Source organism: Nannobrachium achirus (genome assembly GCF_963921795.1).
Source record: "Nannobrachium achirus genome assembly, chromosome: 12".
NCBI classification, from domain to species: Eukaryota; Metazoa; Chordata; class Actinopteri; order Myctophiformes; family Myctophidae; genus Nannobrachium; species Nannobrachium achirus.
In genome coordinates, this window is record NC_137832.1 from 10,651,579 (window position 1) to 10,675,909 (window position 24,331).

The 24,331-nt window shown below is 43.2% G+C and overlaps 1 protein-coding gene across 2 annotated transcripts; it reads right to left on the reverse strand.

Annotated features, from left to right (window-relative positions):
- Positions 1 to 3,065: 3,065 nt before the first annotated feature.
- Positions 3,066 to 22,642, reverse strand: fam219ab (family with sequence similarity 219 member Ab; the record flags this gene model as incomplete). Of its 2 annotated transcripts, none has more annotated exons than XM_080738944.1 (6): positions 3,066 to 3,221; positions 5,640 to 5,700; positions 6,840 to 6,920; positions 9,864 to 9,969; positions 19,446 to 19,548; positions 22,616 to 22,642. In XM_080738944.1, 6 exons carry the CDS (start codon positions 22,640 to 22,642, stop codon positions 3,066 to 3,068), a joined length of 534 nt encoding a protein of 177 aa, XP_080595070.1. The 2 variants fall into 2 exon arrangements, with proteins under 2 accessions (XP_080595070.1, XP_080595069.1); XM_080738943.1 differs by having other exon boundaries at positions 3,066 to 3,224; positions 22,556 to 22,642.
- Between the last annotated feature and the right edge of the window lie 1,689 nt (positions 22,643 to 24,331).

Here is a 24,331-nt window from a genome sequence, read left to right on the forward strand (position 1 = left end):
ATTATCTTTATCGTAGTGTGTTAACAGAATGTAACTTATACAATTGGGGTGGCTGTTTTTTGTCTCCCTGCTCTTCTATTTAGACTAGCGCTGTCACAATTATAACATAATCGTCTAATTGCAATTATTTTCTCATAATCGCAATTATTCTCTCAAAATAATCGTGAATGATCGTGAAAAATGTTCCTACATTTTCAGAAATAGCGGAAATAGCCGATCTACAAGCTCACAGTGAGCTTGTAGATCGGCTATTTCCACTATCAATGTTATTTTTTAAGTAGTAAGTTGTCAAATATGTCAGTAATTCCTTTGTGTATTTAGGTTACGTGTCACATCTGCCATGTGCAACTTCAAAGCCTAAAAGCCAAACAGAAATATAATTGTCAACGACAAAAACACAATTAAATCGTTAATCGCAATTATTTGAGTGACAATTAATCGTCATGTACAATGTCATCGTGACAGCCCTAATTGAAACATAGATAATGCCAAAGGTCAAAAGGAGGGTTTGTAGAATAATAATAAGTTTGGGGGGGGGGGGGGGCCTTAGTTTGAGAACCATTGTGTTACACCACATCATCCAGGAGTGTGGGGCAAGGTGGTTGAGACCCCCACCCACCCAGACCCAAACCCCCAACACCCCTACCCCCATACCCCCCACCCCCGCGACATACCAAAGCCTAAACCGCTTGTGCTTACAACCACGCCCCCACTTCTGCGGCCAACGCGGAAGTGCCTCTTTTGGCCCGGATCAAAAACGATCGTTTTTGACCCTTGAGCCACGAGAGGCACCGGCGAGCGAGCTAAGGCGAGTGAGTCGCCGTGCCGAACGTTGTGAAGGTCGCTCGAGCCCGAATCGGTGCTTTTAGAGTTACGTCCCGACAGGGACAGAATAGTGAATAATGTTTTGTCGATATAGCGTTTGCTCCAAGTGTCTACTGGCCAATCACAGCGCGTCCTTTGCACAAGTGGTCCAGGTTTTGGGATGACGCCCCACCCACCAGGGACGTGCTGGGCCCCTGATTCAGCCCGGGAAAAAGGATTGGAGAGGCCCTCATTGCGCGCTATAGAGAGAGATATAGTAGCTGCTGCTACTCAAAGATTTGCCATTTCAGATCATGACAAGTGACAAGCCAGTGGCCCAATTACATTAGTTATATTTCGTCATTGTCGGGTGGAAACCTTGTATGTCCAAAACCGTTTGTTTTGTATTTATCATTTAAAAAATGATTTAAACTAGTGAAAACAGCAGATCTACAAGCACACAACTGTGCTTGTAGATCGGCTGTTTTCACTACTTTTGTGCAAACAGTTTAATTTTTTCCTAATGGCCGGCCTGGACCGGCCGGGAATGAAACGGCCGTTCGGGAGTTGTCCCGCTTTTCCCAATGGCCAGCACGTCCCTGCCACCCACCCATGGGCCTTGAACACAAGTGCACGTCCTGCCATAGGAGGAAACCACATTACTCTAATACATGTGCATATCCCATAATATACCACTTTCTAGATTGAAATGGAACTTTCCGTGAGTTATGTTGATTAGAAGGTAGTTGGTGTAAGTGATGTTTTTTGGTTAAAACAAAACATTTCTTACTTTATTTTATTCTTTATACTGGCTATCTATATTCAGATCATTGCTATAGGGTGTCTGTTCAGTAACAGGGGGTCTCCCTGTCTCTCCAGTTCTAAACAGAAAATACATTTTCAGGTGTAGGTGACAAAATGCTAGCCAATCATGCAGGAGAGAGTACTCATTTATCACCTTAATTTGTATAGCCTTCCATTTCCAATTTTGTCTTCTCATTCCTAGGTCGCGCCATGTCTTGGCCACCTGGCCAAAGGGATTTGGCTCCCCTGGCATCACAGGGATCTCCATATATGGCAATAAAGGGGATTTGGTTCCCCTCACATCACAGTGATTATATATTGGAATTTACAGATATGGGCTTAATATTGATGACATCAGAGATTTCCATATATGGGCATAAAAGGGATTTGGTTCCCCTGGCATCACAGGGATCTCCATATCTCCATATATGGACATAAAAGGGATTTGGCTCCCATGACATCACAGTGAGGTCAGAGCGTGATGTCAGAGCTTAGCAGTCAATCAACAAAAAGGACAAGCGTTACCCATACGGACAGATACAGTCAAGATGTGACGGTTCTGATAGTAAACAATTATGATTTAATGTGGGGTGCCCATTTCAGCCAATCAGAAGTACTCATTTATCAGTTTAAACATTGTTCTGTTCCAATTCAAAATGTTGTCTGCTCATTTCTTTGAGCCATCACTTCCAATTTCACTTGAATCCTGTCTCTTTATTGTATAAAACTGGTATATAGAAAAAGCACTTTACCAAAGAGCCGGGGAGACCCTTGTTTCTGAACAAACACTCAATAGCAATGATTGCTATCAGAATACAGAGCTTTACTTTAACCTAAACAAATATCACTTAGCTTTAATCTCCCTCGCCATCATTATTTATCGCCATCGTAGTACGTCAGTAAATGTGTTAATTTGTCGTAACAATAATAATATTCTAACAATGCTTCTGTGTCGCTACCGTTGGCTAACGGCAGATGAGGGGCTGGAGGGGAGGCGGGGTTAAGTCGTGTGTTGGGTAGGGATGGGAGGATAAGCGATATTGTCGTTTATCGTGATAAAAAAAAACACACAGATTTAATTTATCGCGATATCGTACTCCATCATCCACTGGGATCAATTCACCTTTTATTTGCGCGGCTGCATATTCGTTTAAACCCTCTATAATTGGTAAAAGGTACTTTTACCAATTAATATACGTACTTGATACAGTCTTTTTTTCACTCTCTATTAAATGTCTTTGCCAAAAAATAGCATTGCGACGCGTTGTGAGCTTGTGGATCGCCTATTTTTTGGCAAATGTTCCGCCCCAGGATAATGGATTTTGATTAACGCGATAATATTGTAAATCGCGATTTCTTTGGTCACAATAATCGTGATATGACATTTTCATATCGTCCCATCCCTAGTGTTGGGGGAGGGAGGGAGGGGGGGGGGAGGGAGGGAGAGGGGGGCGGGGCTACTGTATTTGACAGGTGGTGGAGGCGGTAGCCTGGCAGCACATGCAGGTGGGGTTGACGGACTTGGGCGGGATGAGGTCGAGGTCTTCGTCGTCGGGGATCTCGTCCAATCGGTAGCCGTCCTTCAACAGCTGGATGTTCAGGTCCTGGTTGATTTGCTGGAGAGAGACGGACGGACAGACGGACACGTTGAAGGCACTAGTCTTAACCTGTTTGGTGCCAATCCCGAGTTTCCCGAGTTTGTATAGGTACCCCCCTGTGCCAACCCCGTGTTTCCCGAGTTTTTTTTTTATTTCGTTTTTTTGGACCTCAAAAAATGTATGATCGCGATCCCAAAATTGCATGTTTAACCCCCATACCAACCCCATCTTTCAAACATGGCAGCCATGTTTGTTTACATAATGTAAAAACATAATGGCTGATATCTCATGAATGCCTGAACGGATTTCCAAGCGTATTTTTGAGCGGTGGTCACAACGCTCCTATACGTGGCCGTGTGTGTGGGTCTGTCTGTATGTCTGTATGTCTGTATGTCTGTCTGTCTGTCTCCGTGTCCGTAGCCTGCAGTAACCTTTTCTGACCACACATGTTAAGGGAGGGGCGCTGTTGCACACACACACACACACACACACACACACACACACACACACACACACACACACACACACACACACACACACACACACACACCACCGCTCAGTTCACACGAGTGTGATTTTTTGTTTGAAAGCTGTGAACAGCGTGCAGACACGTGGTGCATGATCTAGGCATGGGAGTGCATGATCCGTGCATGAATTACATGGAAGTCTATGGAGACCATGGCATCGCGGACCTTCAAAGAGATTTAATTGATAACAAAAAAAGTGTTAAAAGTGGGGTCCCCGGTAACTCTGGGGAGTGTACCAAATGGAACCACATGGACCATTACGGGTTAATTTCACCCATTAACACAAGGAAAGCATCTGTTATTTTCTATTTTAGCTACATCAGAAAACCGGTAGGATTTAGAACAGTGGTTCACAAAAATACGTGCTATTTTTGAACATTAATATAAAAATCACAAATATTCTCTTCTGGGGGTCCCTGGCACAAAACAGACCCATTCCATTTGTACGCTAGTGGGTCCATTTGGTTTCCAACTACCAATAGGAGGGGGACCCTGTGGTACCCCCTCAAGGACCCCTGGGGGTCCCCAGACCCTACATTGAGAACCAGCGCGCTGGGCGACTGAGAAACAAGCCAATAAGACAGACAGTGGTAATCCACATGAATGCATCATTAATCAAAGCAGCATAATGAGATCATGGTAATCTAGTTATTAGTCAGCGTTTTGATAGTCGAATTAAGATTCCAGCACTGACGCGATTATGCATAATACGTCTGGGCCATAATTGAATATTATTGAAATATTCAATGCTGCATGGGCACCTGCGCGTGAGCAACAACGTGGTATTTGTTTTGGTTTTGGGTTTGGTTATGAAGGTAAATCTCTGTTCAGATAATAAGGGGTCCTCAGACACAAATCGTTATGTGATTCAAACTCTCTTTTGTTTTACAGTAACGACTTGAACCCTAGAATCCTGAGGGGAACATTAGTCAAAAAAATAGCCGTTCTACAAGCATGAGGCTTGTGAGCTTGTACATCGTCTATTTTCGGCAAAGAGGTTTGGAGAAGAGGTAAGGTTTTTGAGGTCTACCGTCATTTCTTCCGGCCCCACAAACAAGGCTGAAGGCATTTTCTGCTGTAGCGCCCAAACTGTGAAACAATTATCTCGTTTGAAAACTCACTTGTACTCCTTGGCGCTCGATGATTCGGACATGTCATGTACTATGTGTGTCTGTGTGTTGCACCCTCCATGTGTTTTCCCCCTGTTTATTGTTTTACTCTTAGTATTTTATATCCAGGGTTCCCACACATCTTTACCAATTCATTTCCAAAACTTTTCCAAAACTTTTCCGGAATATTTAACCTGATTTCCAGGACTATATAACAATAATTCAGCTCAATAACGAGTCGCTTACTCCAGTGCGCAATGCCTAAAGACAGGTAGTGTATGCCAGTGGTTCTCAACCTTTTCAGGCCGTGGCCCCCGAAATAATTATATTTGAACTGGGGACCCCCACCCTGACGAGGAGTTGAGGAATTTTGTATAACACGGTTTTATTGTGAAAATAGCCGATCTACATGCTCACAACGCCTCGCAACGCCTCGCAACACGAGGCGTTGTGAGCATGTAGATCGGCTATTTTCACAATTTCTGCCTCTAATATTTGACAATTTGGCCAGTGTTTAATTTGTCATTTCAGAGGTATTAACAAAATCAATAACCAAAGACAATGCATATTTCATCCTTCCAGGACCCTTAATGTTTTTCTAATTTCAAAATATTTCCAGGAATGTCATGACCGTGGGAACCCTGTATATCTGTTTACTGATATAAAACACTGTTGTAAATGTCTCTCTATGAAATAAAGTGGATTGCATTGGATAGAAATGGGGGGCGAAGTGCTCCTTGGAGTGCCGTTACCTAGAATGCATAGCTTCTGTACCCGCTCCCTCACACACATCTCACCTCGGCCGAGGAGTATCCTGACGACGAGTATCTGGACGAAGTCATGTCGAAGTCGTCGTCACTGGAAAGCAAAGCGCAAACACACACACAACGCCACTTCATTCAACATATCCAAAAGCATGTAATGTATAAATCAGTGTTGATTTTGTCGACTAAAACTATGAGGAAAAATGTTTGTCGACTGCGGGTTTTTTTTCACTGACGAAAACTAAATAAAAACTAATCTGTGAGGACTAAAACTAAGACTAAAGATATTGACAATTCCGTCAACAAAATAAAAACTAGACTAAAACGTTAGAGAGGGACTAGTGCTGAAGAGAATAATTTTATGTTTGGTTGCTCTCGGGTTTTGCATGCTGAAAATAGCAGATCTGCCATTTTCAGCCCACAACCAAGTGTGAAATCAGTCATTACGATGCCATCAAGGCCTGCCAAAATACATTTTAGTTGACTAATCAACTGTAGATTTAGTCGCCATAAAATCGTATGATATTTAGTCGACTAAAGTTTGACTAAAACTAAAACTTTTCAGGTGACTAAATTATGACATTTTATTCAAAGGACTATGACTAAAACAACATTTGCTGTCAAAAACAACACTGGTACTGTATAAATGGAGAAAAGTCCGAAAATCAGAAAAGTAAAGTAATGTAAATATGGGCTTCAGTGGGGAGTCACGATAGGACTCTTGGTGAGTGAGATTGTCTTGGACAACCAGACAAACGGAGAAGAACTGTGTGTCAGTGTTGATTTTGACAGCAACGTTTTTAGTCATGGTCTTTTGAATATGCATTTATTTAGTTTTCGTCTAGTTTTTGGAGGGCCTTGATGACTCGTTATGCATGATTTTATATTTGGTTGCACGCTGAAAATATTTTCAGAGCGCAACCAAACATAAAATGACTTGTCTTTTAGTTGTACTCTCCACTTGTCCTTCCATTTTAGTCTAGTTTTTATTTGTTGACAAAGTTGTCAGTATATTTAGTTTTAGTCATCATAGCTTAGTTTTAGGCAGTGAAAAAAGGTAGTCGACGAAATGTTGGTGCCATTGTTTTAGTCGATAAAATCAACTCTAGCATGTGTGAGTGCGTGCGTGTGTGTGTGTATGTTTGTTGTGTGTGTGTGTGTGTGTGTGTGTGTGTGTGTGTGTGTGTGTGTGTGTGTGTGTGTGTGTGTGTGTGTGTGTCTGTGTGCGCTTACCTGTCTGTGTCTAGGGCCACGAGAGGCTTCTCATCTGGACTCTGGTCTAAGGAGGAATAACCTTTGTTGGGCACGACCAGGCTAGAGAGAGAGAGAGAGAGAGAGAGAGAGAGAGAGAGAGAGAGACACACATACAATACAAGGTTTACTGCGATGGTGGAAAAGTACTCACATGTCTTACATTGCCAGCCAAATTTAAATATGAATGTGCGCTTATAACGCCAGGAAATAGCTATATTTAATCATCTTAATCACATCAATTTACCAAGCAACGTTGACATACCATACCACGCAATGACCACTAGAGCGAGCCATTGACCATAGACTGTGTGCAAGCCCCCATGTAAACCCATGTTAAAACCAAGGTTCACAACATCCAAGGATGGGACGATGACATCGCTCCCCATTGACATTGAATGGAAGACCCGCGGGCCGCCATCTGAGCTCAATACTGTTCAATTCGTGCTTGATCGTCTAAAACCACCATCGGTATGGGCACCGGAACGTATACAGATGCCACACAGAAGGTTTCCGAATCAAAATCCGACCTAGTGAAGCTGCGTGAGGGTCGGATGGTTTGCATTGAGCCTAGCGGCTAGCAGAGGCCTACGTAAACAGGAAGCTATGGTTTAAAGGTGACGTCATAATCGTATCCTTTTTTTTTCACGGTTTACGTGTGGATACCATCCGAAGGTAAGCTAAGCATTTCGCTCCGTCTATTAACCCAAATTAAAAGCTTAAACAATGCTTTTATATAAAAGTCGCCCAAAGTCGCTCGGCAGGGAACTCCATAGTGATATAGTCGATCTAAAAGTCGCCCGGCGCTAACTGAGTTAAGTAACAGTATCAATACTGCAATGTAGAAATACTGTTACAAGTAAAAGTCCGGAATTCAGAGTAGAAGTAATTGTTTACATGTTACAGTATGTAGACAGATGCCAGGTTCATTTGTATACCTTCTATAGTTTTATGTTGTTGTTGTTGTTGTGTTTTTTTTTTTTTTTTAACAGTTCTGCTGCCGTTGACAATCCTCACCGTCATTGAAAGGGTTAAAATCATGGCGCCGTTGACGGTGAGGACTGTCAATCTTACTGTATTTACTGTAAAAGTATAATTACTTACAGTACGTCGCTCCGATCCCGCCCGCATCGGTAATGTCCGCGATTTGTTTAAAACGCACGTTGGGCGTGCACGCGAAGTGAAGCTCCGCCATAGTAAATCCATTGAGAGGCCCATAAAGAGACTTCATTGCGACCGTCAGGTCGCAGTTACTATCAAAACCTCCACAAACTGTGAGTCCGTCAGTCAGTCCGTCAGTCTGTCTGTCACACGTCACATGTCACACTTTTGCCCTGCTCATATCTCCGCAACCGTTGCCCCGATCCATGCCAGATTTTGCACACACACTCCTTGCCTGCCAAACTACAACCTCCAAGGACCCCCAGAGCTCCAGGGACCCCCACCGACTCCTGGTGCTCCAGAACGGATGCAAAAGTGGTGGCGCCCCCAGTGGAGGACCCCCTGCCACTGCAGCGCACATAAAATGCCGTAACTCGGGCTAGGAACGACCGGGAGAGCCGGGGCCGGTACCTATTCGTCCGCCTCGGCGGCGCGGAGACCCCACCCCTCATTCTCACATGGCCCTCTTCTAGCGCCACCATGTGGCGGATTCTTGCAAAACACATTTTTGGACACTGCTCCTACAATTTTTGCCCTAAAATCACTCAAATCGGTACACAGTATGTCTACACTCATGTCATCAACATGGATCTGTCCCATATAGCGCCACCTTCAGGCCGATTTTTTAAAACACATTTTTGGACACTGCTCCTACAGATTTTGCCCTAAAATCACACAAATCGGTACACACTATGTCTACACTCAGCGCCACCATCAGGCCGATTTTTTTCAACCACATTTTTGGACACTGCTCCTACACATTTTGCCCTAAAATCACGCTGCGACCTGACGGTCGCTTATCTCCCGATTAGGGAGTCTTACTGGTTTACTCAAAAGAGACATTTTGAGCCAAATGGTGAGCTGATTACTGTACAAAATTCACTCGGCTGGGCGCAGCCATGTTTCTCTTCTGGACCCACACTGTCATGTGACTAGATGACGTAATCGTTGCCGTCAAGTGATAATCCAAAAAAACAAAAACAACCCCCTTCCGGCCCTTCAAAATAATAGCGACGGCCTACGGAGAAAGCGGCACGGCACCAAGGCACCAAGCATCCCTTCAGATTAAAAGGCAGTAGATGTGTTAATATATATTCAAGCTTTACAACTGAATCGAAAAATCGATTTTAATTTGCAATGATCTACTATATCGTTATGCAAAAGCATATGTCGTACCGTTTTGGCTTTGTATCGTATCGGTATCATTTAAAATGCAGATAATCAGTATCGAATCGTTTTGCAGTGCAATTAATTGATTGTTTAGAAACTAAGTACCTGTATTTGTGCATGGTATTTAGCAATTTTAAGAAGGAAAATGAAAAAGAGGGGTCTAATTACTTTTCCATCCCATATAGCTACTCTAAAATGTGTGTAATATCTGTGTTCATGTCACATGTCATGTTTACTTATTTATATCCATAATATATTTTTCCCTTAAAACATACACTATTGACACGTTTCACACAGATTCCATTTCATTGCTAAATAGTAACTGTATCGATTTTTAATCATTGAATCGAATCGTATCGTATCGCCATGAATGAACCAATATCGTCCATGTATCGTATCGTCAACCATGTATCGTGATACGTATCGTATCGCTGTTAAAATGTATCGTTACACCCCTACTAGATTGCTATGTACCGGTATATGCATTTGATGAAATCACCTCATGTTTTACCTTGCTTACTGTAAATGGCTCTGGATTATGAGCGTCTGCTAAATGCCTACATTGTAAATGGTAAATTGAAATGGGGGTCCGTGGGCTGTGGCCATAGGGGTCCATGACAAGTCAAGGACATGTTTGGGCAGCAGTGAACTAAAGGGCAACATGCAGGTTGTTACCGTGTTCTGGCCATGACGTTGTTCTTCTTGGGTTGTTGGTTCACAGGACTGCCCACCGTGTTGGTGTTCTTCAACGAGCCTTTTCTGGCTATTTCTCTCTGTTTCTCTGCACATGCACACACACACACACACACACACACACACACACACACACACACACACACACACACACACACACACACACACATTTTAACCATTTATGTATGTCCACACAAAGGAAAGCAAACAAGGACACAAGTATAATTGGTTACATTCAAAAAATCATGGCATACTGTATCTCTCTATCTACAATTTGAAACTGACAGAACGGTGCATTCGACATACAGACGACCCAAAGCAGTCCAATTGGCTAGGACTGATCACGTGGCACACGGAGTTCTTAACCGGAAGTGCGTCCGGCGGTCAAATATGTCCGACCGGAAACGTGCGCTGCGGCACAATAGTTCCGCCACAATAGTTTATTTTTTTTTATTTTTTTTATTTTTTATTTTTTTTTACTTTACTTTTTTTTTTCAAAAAACTTTTATTTAAAAAAAAAAAGTTTTTTAGTAAAGAAGCGGGCGTGGACTCTAGATGTGAGCGGCCCGAAGGTCCGCGAACCTCTAGTATCTTTACAATAAGCATGTCACTCAGTACTCTATGGGTAGTAACAGCGTCGGGTGGTGGCTGTCAATTATAGCAGAGAAAGCAAAATACATTTTTCCTCCTTTTTGGGCATCCCAAGTTTGGAAACCCTCTAACAACCAGGCTGCCAGATATAAAAAACAAATAATCTGCACTATAGCCCAGCTCTGGGATGTTATGTAGAAGTGGTAGTGGTCATGAAAGCTTCCTCTAGGCCTCTAGCGTCAAAGCTGCAATACAGCCACTTGCTTCTCTGGACTCTTCATCAACCGCAACAATGTCTGGTGTACTAGCTGTGAAATACACGCAGGCACGCACAAACAGGTAGTCACTTCACACACATTTTTTGTCATAGTTTTAGTCTATGAAATGAACAGAATCAAGAGTGAAGAAATTAGCTATTTCCATTAACCACTATATCCCTTCTTCTCCTTTTTCACCCAGTGCCAATTGCCTCAACTGTAATCCTGGGCTCTGCTCTCCCTCTGCCACGCCTGGGGAGGGCCACGGACTGAGCTCATGCTTCCTTCAGTGCATAAATCCCCTTTTTTAACTTAAACATTCTGACAAACATTGACAATTTCTTTGAATTTGCACAAAGATAGGGGACTCCAGGGTTATAGCGGTTAACATGTTATTTCTTACATAATTTGTTAAGTTGTGACGTTATCAAACATAAACATCAGACAGTCTACAGTTTCCCAAAAGGAAATGCATTGTAGTATTTAATTCAGCCTGACCAGAAACAGGGATTAGAGATGGGATTTATGGCTATTTGAAGTGAGCCGGATCTCAAGGATCTGTTCCTTTCAAAGAGCCGTTCAAAAAGAGACGTTCAAAAAGACTCATTTTAGTTACTATAGTTACTTTGTAGATTTTGATTATAATTACAAATCACACAAAGTACAAAATACACTCACAATGCGTCGCATTGAGCTTGTAGATCTGCTATTTTCAAATTATTTTCTACATTTTATTCATTGGGACATTCTGCATAATGACTACTTTCTACTATTGGTATTTTAAGTACGTTTTGATACCAATAGTTTTTTTTTTTTTTTACTTTTACTTGTAACAGTATTTCTACATTGAAATATTGATACTTTTACTTAAGTAAAGAATTGACTCCCCCTTATACATTTTTTTTTCATCCCATCCCATTTCAAAGAGCCGTTCAAAAGACAGATTTCAATGCCCTGATTATCTGCTAGTTATTTGTAGAGTAAATATACTCGAGTTACTTTTCACTGCTGCTGACCAGGACAGTGACCTTTAGACTTCTCCATGGGAGGAAGTAGTGAGCATGATAGCAGAGGGAAGTGGCCTCATCTGGATGGAAAAAGGAATTACGTTTAATCTGGTTTTAAAGCTGATGGACACTAAGGAAGCATCAATCCACTGTCTGTCTCTGGGTAGAAGGGAGGGGGGCAAGCCTTGAAATAATCAAATAATTGAGACGCTAAAATGCACACGCACGAACGAACGCACGCACGTGCACACACAGACACGCGCGCACACCATGGTGGTCATGGTAATTGCGACCGTAGGTCGCATTTACTATCAAACCCTGCACAAAGTGTAAGTCCGTCAGTCTGTCTGTCACACCTCACACGTCACACTCTTGCCCTGCTCATATCTCCGCAACCGTTGCCCCGATCCATGCCACATTTTGCACACACACTCCTTACCTGCCAAACTACAACCTCCAAGGACCCCCGTAGCTCCAGGGACCCCCAGGTCCCTGGGGGACCCCCAGATGTAAAAAATGACCAAATGTGCTAAACTGACCAAATGACCACCCCAACGGGGCTCTCTACGTCGTCCTCAGACGAGCCCTCCATCGTCGTTTCCAGTCATCTCGGTTCTCCATACATCTGGACAGCTCGTTTGTGCTTTCTGCTCCAGCATCTTTCTTTAGTACGTCCACGTAGGTAGGTGTGGGACGTCCCCTTGATCGCTTCCCGTGTGCTGGTTCCCACAGTACAAGCCTTTTGACTGGGAGTTCTTGGTGTCGATGGCAGTGTCCAGCTAGTCTCATCCTCCTGACTGTTATCTTCTCTGATACACTTGGCAGTTCCCCGTACAGACGCTTGTTGGTAATGTGCTCGTCCTGGTTGATGTTCAGCACCACCCTTAACATTCTGGTGTAGCACCCGTCCAGGGACTTCTGTAGGGCTTGCGTTAGTGTCCAGCATTCACAGCCATATAGGAGAACGGACTCCACGGTTGCAGAGAAGAAACTGATCTTGATGTGTCTGGGGAGGTTGGATTTCCACACACTGGTCATGCCGTTAAGAGCTCTCCAGGAGAGTGCTTTCCTCACTTTAAGGTCCTTTTCAGTGGAGCCGACCCATGCGCCCAGGTACTTGAAGTCAGTGACCTCCTTTAGTGCAGTACCTTCTGTTGTTGTTAGGGGCAGATGTTCTTGGGGGATGTTGTAGGCTATGACCTCGGTCTTCTTTGCATTTAGCCTGAGGCCAACTTTAGCACACTCCAACTCCACTCTGGTCAAGAGCTCTTGTGCATGCCTTACGTGGTCAGATAGCAGGCAGATGTCATCGGCGTAGTCCAGGTCTGTGAGGGTTTGGGCAGGGTGTCTCGTAGACCTTCTGGGTGTAATGGTGAAGCCGAGCTCCTGCTCCTTTCCTCTCATAGCTTGTCTCAGAGCATAGTCCAACACAACTATAAAAAGGAAGGGGGCTAGGGTGTCTCCCTGCAGCACTCCGGTTTGGATGTTGAACTCTTCGCTGCTACCGTCCGGCGTTGTCACCTGGGCTCTCGTTCCTGTGTACATGGTCCCAATGGCTCGGAGCAGGTTTGGAGGAACATCGTAGGCCTTGAGTATCTTCATCATCATTCCTCTGTGGACAGAGTCGAAGGCCTTCCTGAAATCGATGAAGCATAGCACCGCAGATAGATTGTTCCTCTTTACCTCTTCAATGATCCTCCTCAACGCAAGGATCTGGGCTAAGGTGGTTCTCCCCTCTCGGAATCCGTTTTGGTTTTCTCTGAGGTGGGGATCAATTGCGCTCCTTAACCTGTTGAGTATCATGCGGTTGAACGTTTTCGCAATGATACAGGTCAGGCTGATACCACGGTAATTGTCCGGTTTTGAGAGATCTCCGGATTTTGGTACCGGGATGATGTGGGAGAGAGACCATATTTCTGGCATGATGTTCTCCACTAGTGCCTGGTTACAGATCTCCAAGATGAAGTCATCAAGATTGCAGTGCTTGATTACCTCGGGGGGGATGCCGTCAGGTCCAGCACTTTTCCCTTGCCTAAGGGAGGCTTTTGCCTCGGCAAACTCCCGTGATGTAAAAGGGCCATCATCAATGTTGAGATCACCCAGGACTACAGGTACGTCCATCTCAGCACCTTCCACTGTCTGGTGTGTGCCGAGGAGGTTCCTGAAGTGAGTGAACCAGGTGTTCACTCTCTCTTCTGGGCTGTTTCCTGCCACCTGTCCCTCTTTAGGTCTTTTCCTTCCACACATCTCATTGATCACCTTCCATGACTCGCTGTACTGGTATTCCCCATGAGCAGCTTCCACTCTGTGGACTTTTTGCATCAGCTCCTCTCCCTTGATTTTATCATATTCCGCGAAGAGACGTCGCTTGGCCTCTTTCAATTTCTCGCGTTGTTCTGCGGACGGGTCTTGATCAGATACACGGTGTGCTTCCTCTACTTTCTGACGTGCTGATATGACATCCGGGTGCTTCGATCTTGCAGGGCCTCTGGTCTTCTGCACCACCGGTACACACCTCGCTGTTGCTGCGACGTGTGCTTCCATGACCTTGATGTATCCTGCGCTTGGATCCTCCTTCACCTCTTGGATGTGAACGTGGTCCCTGAACTCTGCTGCATATCGGGCTTGCAGTTCTTGGTTTGCGGAGAATGCCCTCCAGTCATAGCGTACCCTAGGGGTCGGTTTTGGGACCCTAAGGCTCAGCCGCACTCTCATGGATACCACCCGGTGGTCCGAACCCACAGAGTTGAAGGTGTTGTAGGGTTCCGCGTTCAGGACGGAATTCCTCCATTTCCTCCTCACGAGTATGTAGTCTAATTGACGCCTCATACCAGTAGGTCGGTCCTGGAAGGTCCATCTTTTGCCTGTTCTTTTCCTGAACATGGTGTTTGCAGCCAGTAGTTCTTGCTCCAGGAGTAGGGCAGCAAGGTATGTTCCATTCCGGTTTGTGTCCTCGTGGAATGTATAGGGGGCGTCCTTTTGTCCGAGTCTGGCATTAAAGTCACCCAGAATAGCAAGAAAGTTGTGAGCAGGGACGCTACGAACTGCCGTTGCTAGGTCCCGGTAAAACTTCTCTGCATCCTCGGCTGACGACACGTTGGTGGGTGAATACACTGCCATGATGGTTGTTACTGGGTTGCCGCCAAACTCTGCAATGAGGATCCGCTCTGAAAAGGGGTGGGTTTTCCGGAGCGCCTTGCGTGCTCTAGGGCTCAACAGTAGCCCCACACCTCCGGTTGCTGCCTGAGCTTCGTTCCGCCATGCCGAGGAGGTGACAAAGGTGTAACTCTCAACCCTGTGGTATTTGATGTTAATGTCCTCGTGCACCCTTCTGTGTTCCTGGACACCTAGGATCTCCACTCCTCTGCTCTCCACACAGTGTGTGAGTTCCTCCAACCTCCCATCTTCTCTGACCGTACATGCATTGAAGGTTCCCATGATAAATGGTTTTCTGCAACGCAGGGCTGCTCACGGGGAATTCCCGGGGACCACCGACTCCTGGTGCTCCAGAACGGATGCAAAAGTGGTGGCGCCCCCAGTGGAGGACCCCCTACACTGCAGCTCACATAAAATGCCGTAACTCCGGCTAGGAGCGACCGGGACAGCCGGGGCCGGTACCTATTCGTCCGCCTTGCCGGCGCGGAGACCCCACCCCTCATTTCTCACATGGCCCTCTTCTAGCGCCACCATGAGGCCGATTCTTGCAAAACACATTTTTGGACACTGCTCCTACAATTTTTGCCCTAAAATCACGCAAATCGGTACACAGTATGTCTACACTCATCCCATCAACATGAATCTCTCCCATATAGCGCCACCTCCAGGCCGATTTTTAAAAACACATTTTTGGACACTGCTCCTACAGATTTTGCCCTAAAATCACGGAAATCACTACACAGTATGTCTACACTCATGTCATCAACATGGATCAGGAAGATTTTGGCAAAACACATTTTTGCCCTATTTGTGGAGATAAGTGACCTACGGTCGCTTATCTCCCGATTAGGGAGCCTTACTGGTATAAACTGTGTGTGTGTGTGTGTGTGTGTGTGTGTGTGTGTGTGTGTGTGTGTGTGTGTGTGTGTGTGTGTGTGTGTGTGTGCGCGCGGTGTGTGTGCTAAATCCAGTTATTTGAACTTTTCAAATAATTGAAATTTGAGCTATTTGAAATACCATTGATTAACAAGTTAAACCCTACTTTGTTGAATAGGAGTCACCCAGGGCTCTTTAGCCGGCCCAAATCTCTCTGCCAAAAATAGCAGATCTACAAGGTCACGAGATGTCGCGTTGCGAGAAGACAGTAATAGGGACAAATAAATACTACTCAAAGGGACTGGTTGTCCAGGATTAGGACCCGCCGCAGTGGTTTCCGGTAAGAAACCCATTTAGGCCTAAAATTATTGAATGCTTTAACCAGTGAAAAATAGCAGATATACAAGCTCACAGCGCGGCACTGAGTGCCGCGCTGCAAGCTTGTAGATCTGCTATTTTTGATAAAGTCGTGAAAATGTGTGCAAATCTTTGAATATATGTATTTTCAAAGCGAACGTTTGTAACTCAAATTTTGCTTCTGGGTGGTCCCTGGAACTAGATATTTTGAGATGGGGGTCCGTGGCCAAATAAATATCATTTTGGGGGTCCTTCACATGAAAAGGTTTGAGAACCACTGACATAGTAGTCTCTCAAGAACAGACTAACTGAGCTCCAGTTAAGTGAAAAGGACCTTTTCTTTGACGATGGCTGGCCAGATTGCTGACATAGAAACTTAGGTTTTTCAAAAAATCTTAGAAGGATTCAAAAGACACTTATAGAATCGGGTCAAAAATATAATTTTCACAATTTAAAAAAAATAGCAGATCTACAAGCTCGCAGCGCGGCACTCGGTGCCGCGCTGTGAGCTTGTATATCTGCTATTTTTCAATAGTTAAAGCATAAAATAATGAAACACAAAATGTGTACCCGTTCTAAATGGGTTAACCGAGATGTCGACCCTAATGCTTATGGATAATGGATCAATGGATCTGAGGATCCCTGTATAGCGCAGAGATGTCTGGGTTGTAAGGCCAGACATCCTGACTCGTTCCGGAAGGCTATGGGTTCTCTCCATGAGAGAGGATTGTGATTATAGACTATATAGGAGTCGTGTCGGCGCAGAGCTCCTGCTGGCATCTCCGTCTCCTCTCCTCTCGGTGGGTAGTCGTCTGGTATCTCCATATATGGGGATTCCACATTCAAAGTGACTATGGCAACCTGTCAACTGCCTGTATGACATGAGAGCCTTCGTTACAGGGACGGTATAGGTTTCATGTGGTTAGGGCTGTCACAATTATTACATAATCGTATAATCGTGATTATTTGACATTATCGCAATTATTTTGTCATAATCGTCATAATCGTGAATGTTGAAAAATTTCAGAAATAGTGGAAATAGCAGATCTACAATCTCACAACGCGTCGCATCGCGACGCGTTGTGAGCTTGTAGATCGGCTATTTCCACTATCAATGTTATTTTTTAAGTAGTAAGTTGTCAAATATGTCAGTAATTTCTTCGTGTATTTAGGTTTTGTGTCATATCTGCCATGTGCAACTTCAAAGCCTAAAAGCCAAACAGAAATTTAATTATCAATGACAAAAACACAATTAAATTGTTAATCGCCAATTATTTGAGTGACAATTAATCGTCATGTAAAATGTCATATCGTGACAGCCCTACATGTGGTTAACGAAGGGTTTGAATAACACAAAGTGCAGCTGTAAAAGGAACAAAACGACAATGAAAGAAGTCACTTCTGTCGCTGTCCGTGGTACTGAAGACGATTCTTGCAGAACTGCGTCCTGATCTTGTCTGACGCGATACGTTCAAATCCTCTTGAGATGTGCCGGATGTGCCCCTTTTTCCTGGGCGCTTGACATCTCTGCATCAGGTGAAAACTGACTGATGGCAGCCAGCTCATTTATATTAGGTTGGCAGAAGACCACAAGTTCAAGACTTGTCCTAGGTGTCCCCAACATCTTGAGTAATCTTGACATATGTGACTCAGCATGACTGAGGGGCAGTCATTTCGGAAGGCAGGGTTTTTCACTACTGCTAATATGACTTTTTTTTTTTTTTTTTTTATGAAAAAAGCCACAAATGCATCTCAAAATATCTAGCCTACATTTCACTTAAACGCCAGAGCTTAACTCTGCATGTAAATAAGACTTTTTTTAATTAATGTGAGAGATCGTCAGGTCATTTGCAGGTTAGACATTTATTTAGAACTTGAATATCTCAAAAGTAGTATTTCAGCATGGCATCGTTCTATAAGCCATATCTTCAAAACTGTTGTGTCAATCTCCACAACCAATATATCATGTTGTAGCTATGATCCCCAGCTTTCAAATGAAATGAAAAAATGAAAATGAGCAAAAATGCAATGACTAGCCATCAGCTGCGCTGGGACACATATGTTGAACACTTTCTTGTTTTGTTTTGTTTTAAATATACATCTTTCTTATGCCCCACCTGGCACTACATCTTGTCAGATGGGGGTCTGGAAGCCAAATTGGTATCAATTTGTGGGTCCTTGAGTTGACAAACATATTTGAACATATTTGGGCAATCATAGGTCAGTGGATAGAGTGAATGCCTAGTGAGCAGAAGGTTACAGGTTTGTGTCTTGATTCTGCCATGGTTAGGGCTGTCACGATATGACATTTTACATGACAATTAATTGTCACTCAAATAATAGGCGATTAACGATTTAATTGTGTTTTTGTCGTTGATAATTACATTTCTGTTTGGCTTTTAGGCTTTGAAGTTGTACATGGTAGATATTACACATTACCTAAATATACAAAGAAATTACTGACATATTTGACAAGTTACTACTTAAAAAATAACTTTGATAGTGGAAATAGCCGATCTACAAGCTCACAACGCGTCGCGATGCGACACGTTGTGAGCTTGTAGATCTGCTATTTCCACTAATTTTTTACGTAAAAAAAAATATATGAACATTTTTTCAACATGGAAACGATTATGACGATTATGAAAAATAATCGCGATTATGTCAAATAATCGCGATTAGACGATTATGTAATAATTGTGACAGCCCTAGCCATGGTGTCAGAGTCACATGCTCACCGCAGATTACAAAGGTACTGCCATGATGGAGTACTTGGCATAAGCGGATACACACGCTCGAAACGTGGTGCGATGCATTTTGAGTTTGTAGATCTGCTGCTTTTGCTATCGAATGTTTTTAAGACCTTGTTTAGACAACAACGATCTCTAGATACAATTGCAAAATAAAATATCAGATGAACCCTCCGTTTAGACGGCCAACGGGACATTAGTTCCCACTTGTCGATATTGTGACATCTGTTTGACGGTTCATTCTTTCGACGCGGGTGAATGTGAAACTGGTGAAAAGCTAACCTGCGGACGTGGGTGAGTAGCTAACCTGCGGACGTGGGTGAGTAGCTAACCTGCCGACCTGGGTGAATATTAACCTCTATGCCAAAACCTAAACCAAACCCTAACCCTAATCTCAGTAACCGTTACGCGGGTGAGTAGCTAACCTAACCCTTAGTCAAAATGATGGGACGTAGAAATAGCGAGATTTCCCCACATTGGGGGTTCCTTGAAATGTAAAACCACTACAACACAGTTAGGCCACAGTGTATTCATAAAGACTATTCAAGGAGCGATCTCATTCTCACGTACCTATCTTCATCTGCAGGGGCGAGGGCTTGTAGTTCATGGTGACGGGCTCTCCCTCCCTGGGGTCCGAGTCTGAGGCAGATTCGGCCGTGGACGAAGCTGGGTCCTGAGAACGTGTTGCACGCACAGACAGACAGAATCAGAATCAAACTGTATTGCCTCATCATATGGGTAACATGGGTGAAATTCTTAAATGTGCATCAATGCAGTTAAAAGACAGATAGACTAGAGAATAAGAGCATATAGAAGCAGAAGAAAGCGCATAAAAAAGTGACTAATGTGTATAATAATTCAAGAGTCATGAAATGCTCAGAAAAGAGACTCAGAATCATCTTCATCGTCACGTCCCAGGTTTTTCCCACGATTTTGTAACCCATTCTCACCCAGTGCCAATTGCCTGTGTAATCCTGGGCTCTGCTCTGCCGTGCCTGGGGGAGACAACGGACTGACCTCATGCTTCCTCCTATGCATGAGGAATCCAAGTTGTTTCTTTTCATCTGACAGTGGGGATTTCCCCGGTTTGGACATAATAGCGAGTGGAAGGAACACGTTATTCCAACCAGTTCCTTTCCCCTCCATCAGGAGCCCCGGCTGGCCAGGGGGAGGAGGCAGTATAGAGAACAGGATTACTGCATGTTTTTGTGAAGGTATCTAACCTAGGAACATGCAAACTCCACACAGAAAGGCCCTATCGCCAACCCAGAGGTGAAAAGAAGTGGGGGACATTTATTTTTTGGGCGAGCGGTCCGCGGAAAGAAATGGGTGCGAGTGTGTGTTGGGGTGAGCGTTCCGGTTTCTGATAGTTCCACAAGAAAAGTCCAAGGCCAGCCTGGTGACAGGCTGTGTGGTCAGGCCTTGTTCGACAGACAGACAGACAGCCAGAAAATCAGACAGGCGGAAAATCGTCCAGACAAGCGGGAACGGGCATTAGATTGAATAAAAAAAATGAATCATTTCACGAATCATTAAATTGATCATTTAATCCGAGCCTGGGCTATTATTATATTATATTATATTATATTATATTATATTATATTATATTATGAAAATTATACTTCATAATAACCTGCAGGCTTGTTATATGATCTGAACAGAAGAGAATGTATATAGGCAAACAATCCAAAAACTACTGTGATACTAAATCTGCATAAACTTTGCTCTATAGCACAAGGGGTCTTCAACAGGGGGTCCGGAACCCTTAGAAAGCCCTCCGAGTCACTACAGGTTTACATTAACCTCTTTGACACAATAGCATCCCTATATTCTATGGGGAACGTTGTCGAAAGTAGCAACTTATAGGTCGGCTATTTTCGGCAAAGAGATTTGGTGTAGCGGGGAAAAGGAACAAACCAAGTACAGAGCCAAAGGTCACGTTTACTGACTGGTTTAGGGGGTGGTTAATTGTCTGAAATAAACACAACACATGCATTTATCACAACACAGTCAAGTCTGTAAAATATAAGAAAATGTTTCATCTGCAACACAATTGTATACAATATGTAGGGTAGTGGGGGTCCCTGCTTCATCTGTCTCTCAGCTATAAGGGGTCCTGAACAATGTTGAAGACCCCTGGTATAGTAATTGTATTGCTTTTTCTGCAAACTGCTTTTTTTATATACTTTTGAAACATGTGAAATGGGACATTGTCCGTAAAATGCGATACATTTACTTACACAGGCTACTTTAAGTACATTTGTAATACAGGACTTTGTAACAGAGTATTTCTACATTGTGGTATTGAGGCACCATGCCAGGCTTGTGGTGGACATTATTTGTAAATGAATCTATTTTTGCCATGGACATATCATTACATAATAGGCCTATATTACCAGAGACAGAGCTACAGTATAGCCCTAAATCTAAACTACCAGTGCTGTGCTTCTCAAAGTGGTTTGAGGGACCTTCAGTGTTCCTTGAAGGTGGTCCAAATGGACCGTTACCTGTCTGACTCTGAGAGTATACGAATGGAACCAAATTAATGGACTCAATGGGGGTCCTTGAAAATAAAAAAGAACCACTGTACAGGCAGACTCCTAACATGCCATATATAGTGTCACAAATCAGTGTCATATAGTCTGTACGTAATAATGTTATATAAAAAATATAAATAATAAAATAAATTGTGTACAGCAAGGGTCTTCAACAGGGGGTCCGGGACCCCTAGGGGGTCCTCAGAGTCACTAAAGGGGGTCCTCCAAATCTTTGTGTGATAGAAAGAAAATAATAAAAGCCAGATTAGCCAGATTCTTCTTAACTAGATTCTGATAACTTTAGGCAAAAATAGCAGATCTACAAGCTCACAACGCCTCAGCAAAGAGGTTTGGTGTAGAGGGGAGAAGTATTGACGGTTCAAGTGGTTAAATATCTGAAAACACTTGACTTGAATTGACATGAATCCAACATACTGTACAGTACACTGATGTGCTGTCAAACAATGAAACGATATACTCTATGAACATGTTGTGGGAGTCCCTGCTTCATCTCTCTCTCAACTAAGGGGTCCTTGGCCTGAAAACGTTGAAGACCCCTGGTGTAAGGACATGTTTATGACCCCTATTGCCTACCTTTTATTACCAAATGTGAGTAGGCTACATATTCCAGCACAGAGCAGAGGAGGATGCTGGCTTGTTTTCACCCAGACATGACAGATGATGCTGGGGCTTCACTACGCAGCAGATCCCAACCATCCCCAGCATCCCACATACCCGGATAGAAATACTAAATAAATACACATTAAACAGCCTATATAGGCTACCTTCCCTATCAACCAAAGAAGATCAATAGCGATACATTAATTAGTCTTTATTGAAAAAGCATGTTTGATAGGCTACCTGGCTAACCACCATTTGTTCTGCTTATGATGCGTGTCGGTCGCGGGCATAGGCATAATATCTTATTCTATGTTTTTAAACCCATGGCCAGTGTAGAATCATCAAATAGCAAATAGGCCTCGTTTAACGCAATCACAATGATATTGTAGCCTATCGTGTTTTTTTTTGGGGGGGGGGGGTGGGGGGGCGACAACAGGGTCGTTTTCCTGACAAAATAAGGCCCAAAGAAGCACTGATTCATCATCATGTCTATAATTAAATATTAAACAACATAATACTTACGAGCGGCTGCGTCTCAGACTGCTCAGCCTCGGTCTCCTCCTGGACGGCGCTGCTCGGCACTTGGAACCTGTCTATTTCTTCCATCATTTTGGCGACGCTTAAATTTCTCTAATAATAATAATAATAATATCTCCCTCTCCTCCTCTCCTCTAGAGATAGATTAATGTTTGCTCGATCGAGCTGCCCAGCTGCGCGTTGTGATGACGGCTGATCAACAATGATACATAAATGGATATAATGTAGTTTTATATATAGATATAGATATATGTTATTTTTTATTTCGTCCTCAGATGTATTCGTAAGGATCCCAGTGGTTCTACGCTTGCCAGCCTCATCCCAGCTGCCAGCCAAGGATGTCGATGGTGATCACTGTTGCCAGGTTTGAGATTCTGCGTGTGAAAAACAAGCAACCAGCCAGGTCTATGAAAACAAGCCCAAAGGAAGCAACTAATTGGCCATATGAGCACTAAGCACTTTATAAACCTATATGCAAAATTGGCTATTTAAAAAACAAAAACGTATTGGTTGGACATTTTGCCTGACGATTAATTGTCATTCAAATAATTGCGATTAACGATTTAATTGTATTTTTGTCGTTGACAATGACATTTCTGTTTGGCCTTTAGGCTTTGAAGTTGCCATGGTAGATATGACACATAACCTATAAATACAAAGAAATTACTGACCTATTTGACAACTTACTACTTAAAAAAAAACATTGATAGTGGAAATAGCCGATCTACAAGCTCACAACGCGGCGCGATGTGATGCGTTGTGAGTGTGAGCTTGTAGATCTGCTATTTCCATTCATTTTGACTTTTTTTTAAAATATAAACATTTTTCAACATGGAAACGATTATGACGATTATGAAAAATAATCGCGATTATGGCAAATAATTGTCATTTACGATTATGTAATAATTGTGACAGCCCTACTAGGCTACATATTGGGGAAAAGAATAACTATATGTACAAGCGAGTTTACAAAGTCCCCAAATCGCTTATAATAAGCAGACATGGCAACACTGGTGATGACCAGAATGACGACGGTGAGGAGACGAGACTCCAGTCCAACACCCACTTTCGGATTTATTATTGTGCGGTGGCATAGTTCGATAGGGTAAAAACTCCGGTGTAGCAGCCTATCGAGGGACACATAACGGTGTCGCCGTCTAAGGCTGCTACACCGGAATTGTTACCCTATCGAAATCTGCAACTCTATTCCGGTGGTGGAGTAGGCTAGTAGGTTCATATTGAGTAAAGGCCTACTAGGTACATTTTTGAGTATCTGTAGGCCTACTCTGTAGCCTACTTTAATTATTTCTTATTTGTGTTATTATTTTTATATTCATGACTTTCACTCCACATTTAAAAGACAACTATTGTAGCCTACTTTTGACTCCACCACATTGAAGGGAAAAAGTAGGCTAAACACTGCAAATAATAGTGAGAAAAAAAAAGAAAAGAAAAAAAAAAAAAAAAATATATATATATATATATATATATATATATATATATATTGTAGATCTGCTATTTCTGGCTAAAGTTCTCAGAATCTAGCTAATCTGGCTAATCTGTCTTTTATTATTTTATTTATTTTAAATCTGCAATTTTCACAATTGGTAAACGTTTGACATTTTCTGGGTGAATCTAAATTTCTAATTAGAAAATATATTTTGTAATTTGCAGCCAACCTTTGAACATTCAAGATTGACTTCCATTATCCTAAATGGAGGTTTCACCTAAACCTAACTTTAACCCTAACCATAACCTTAG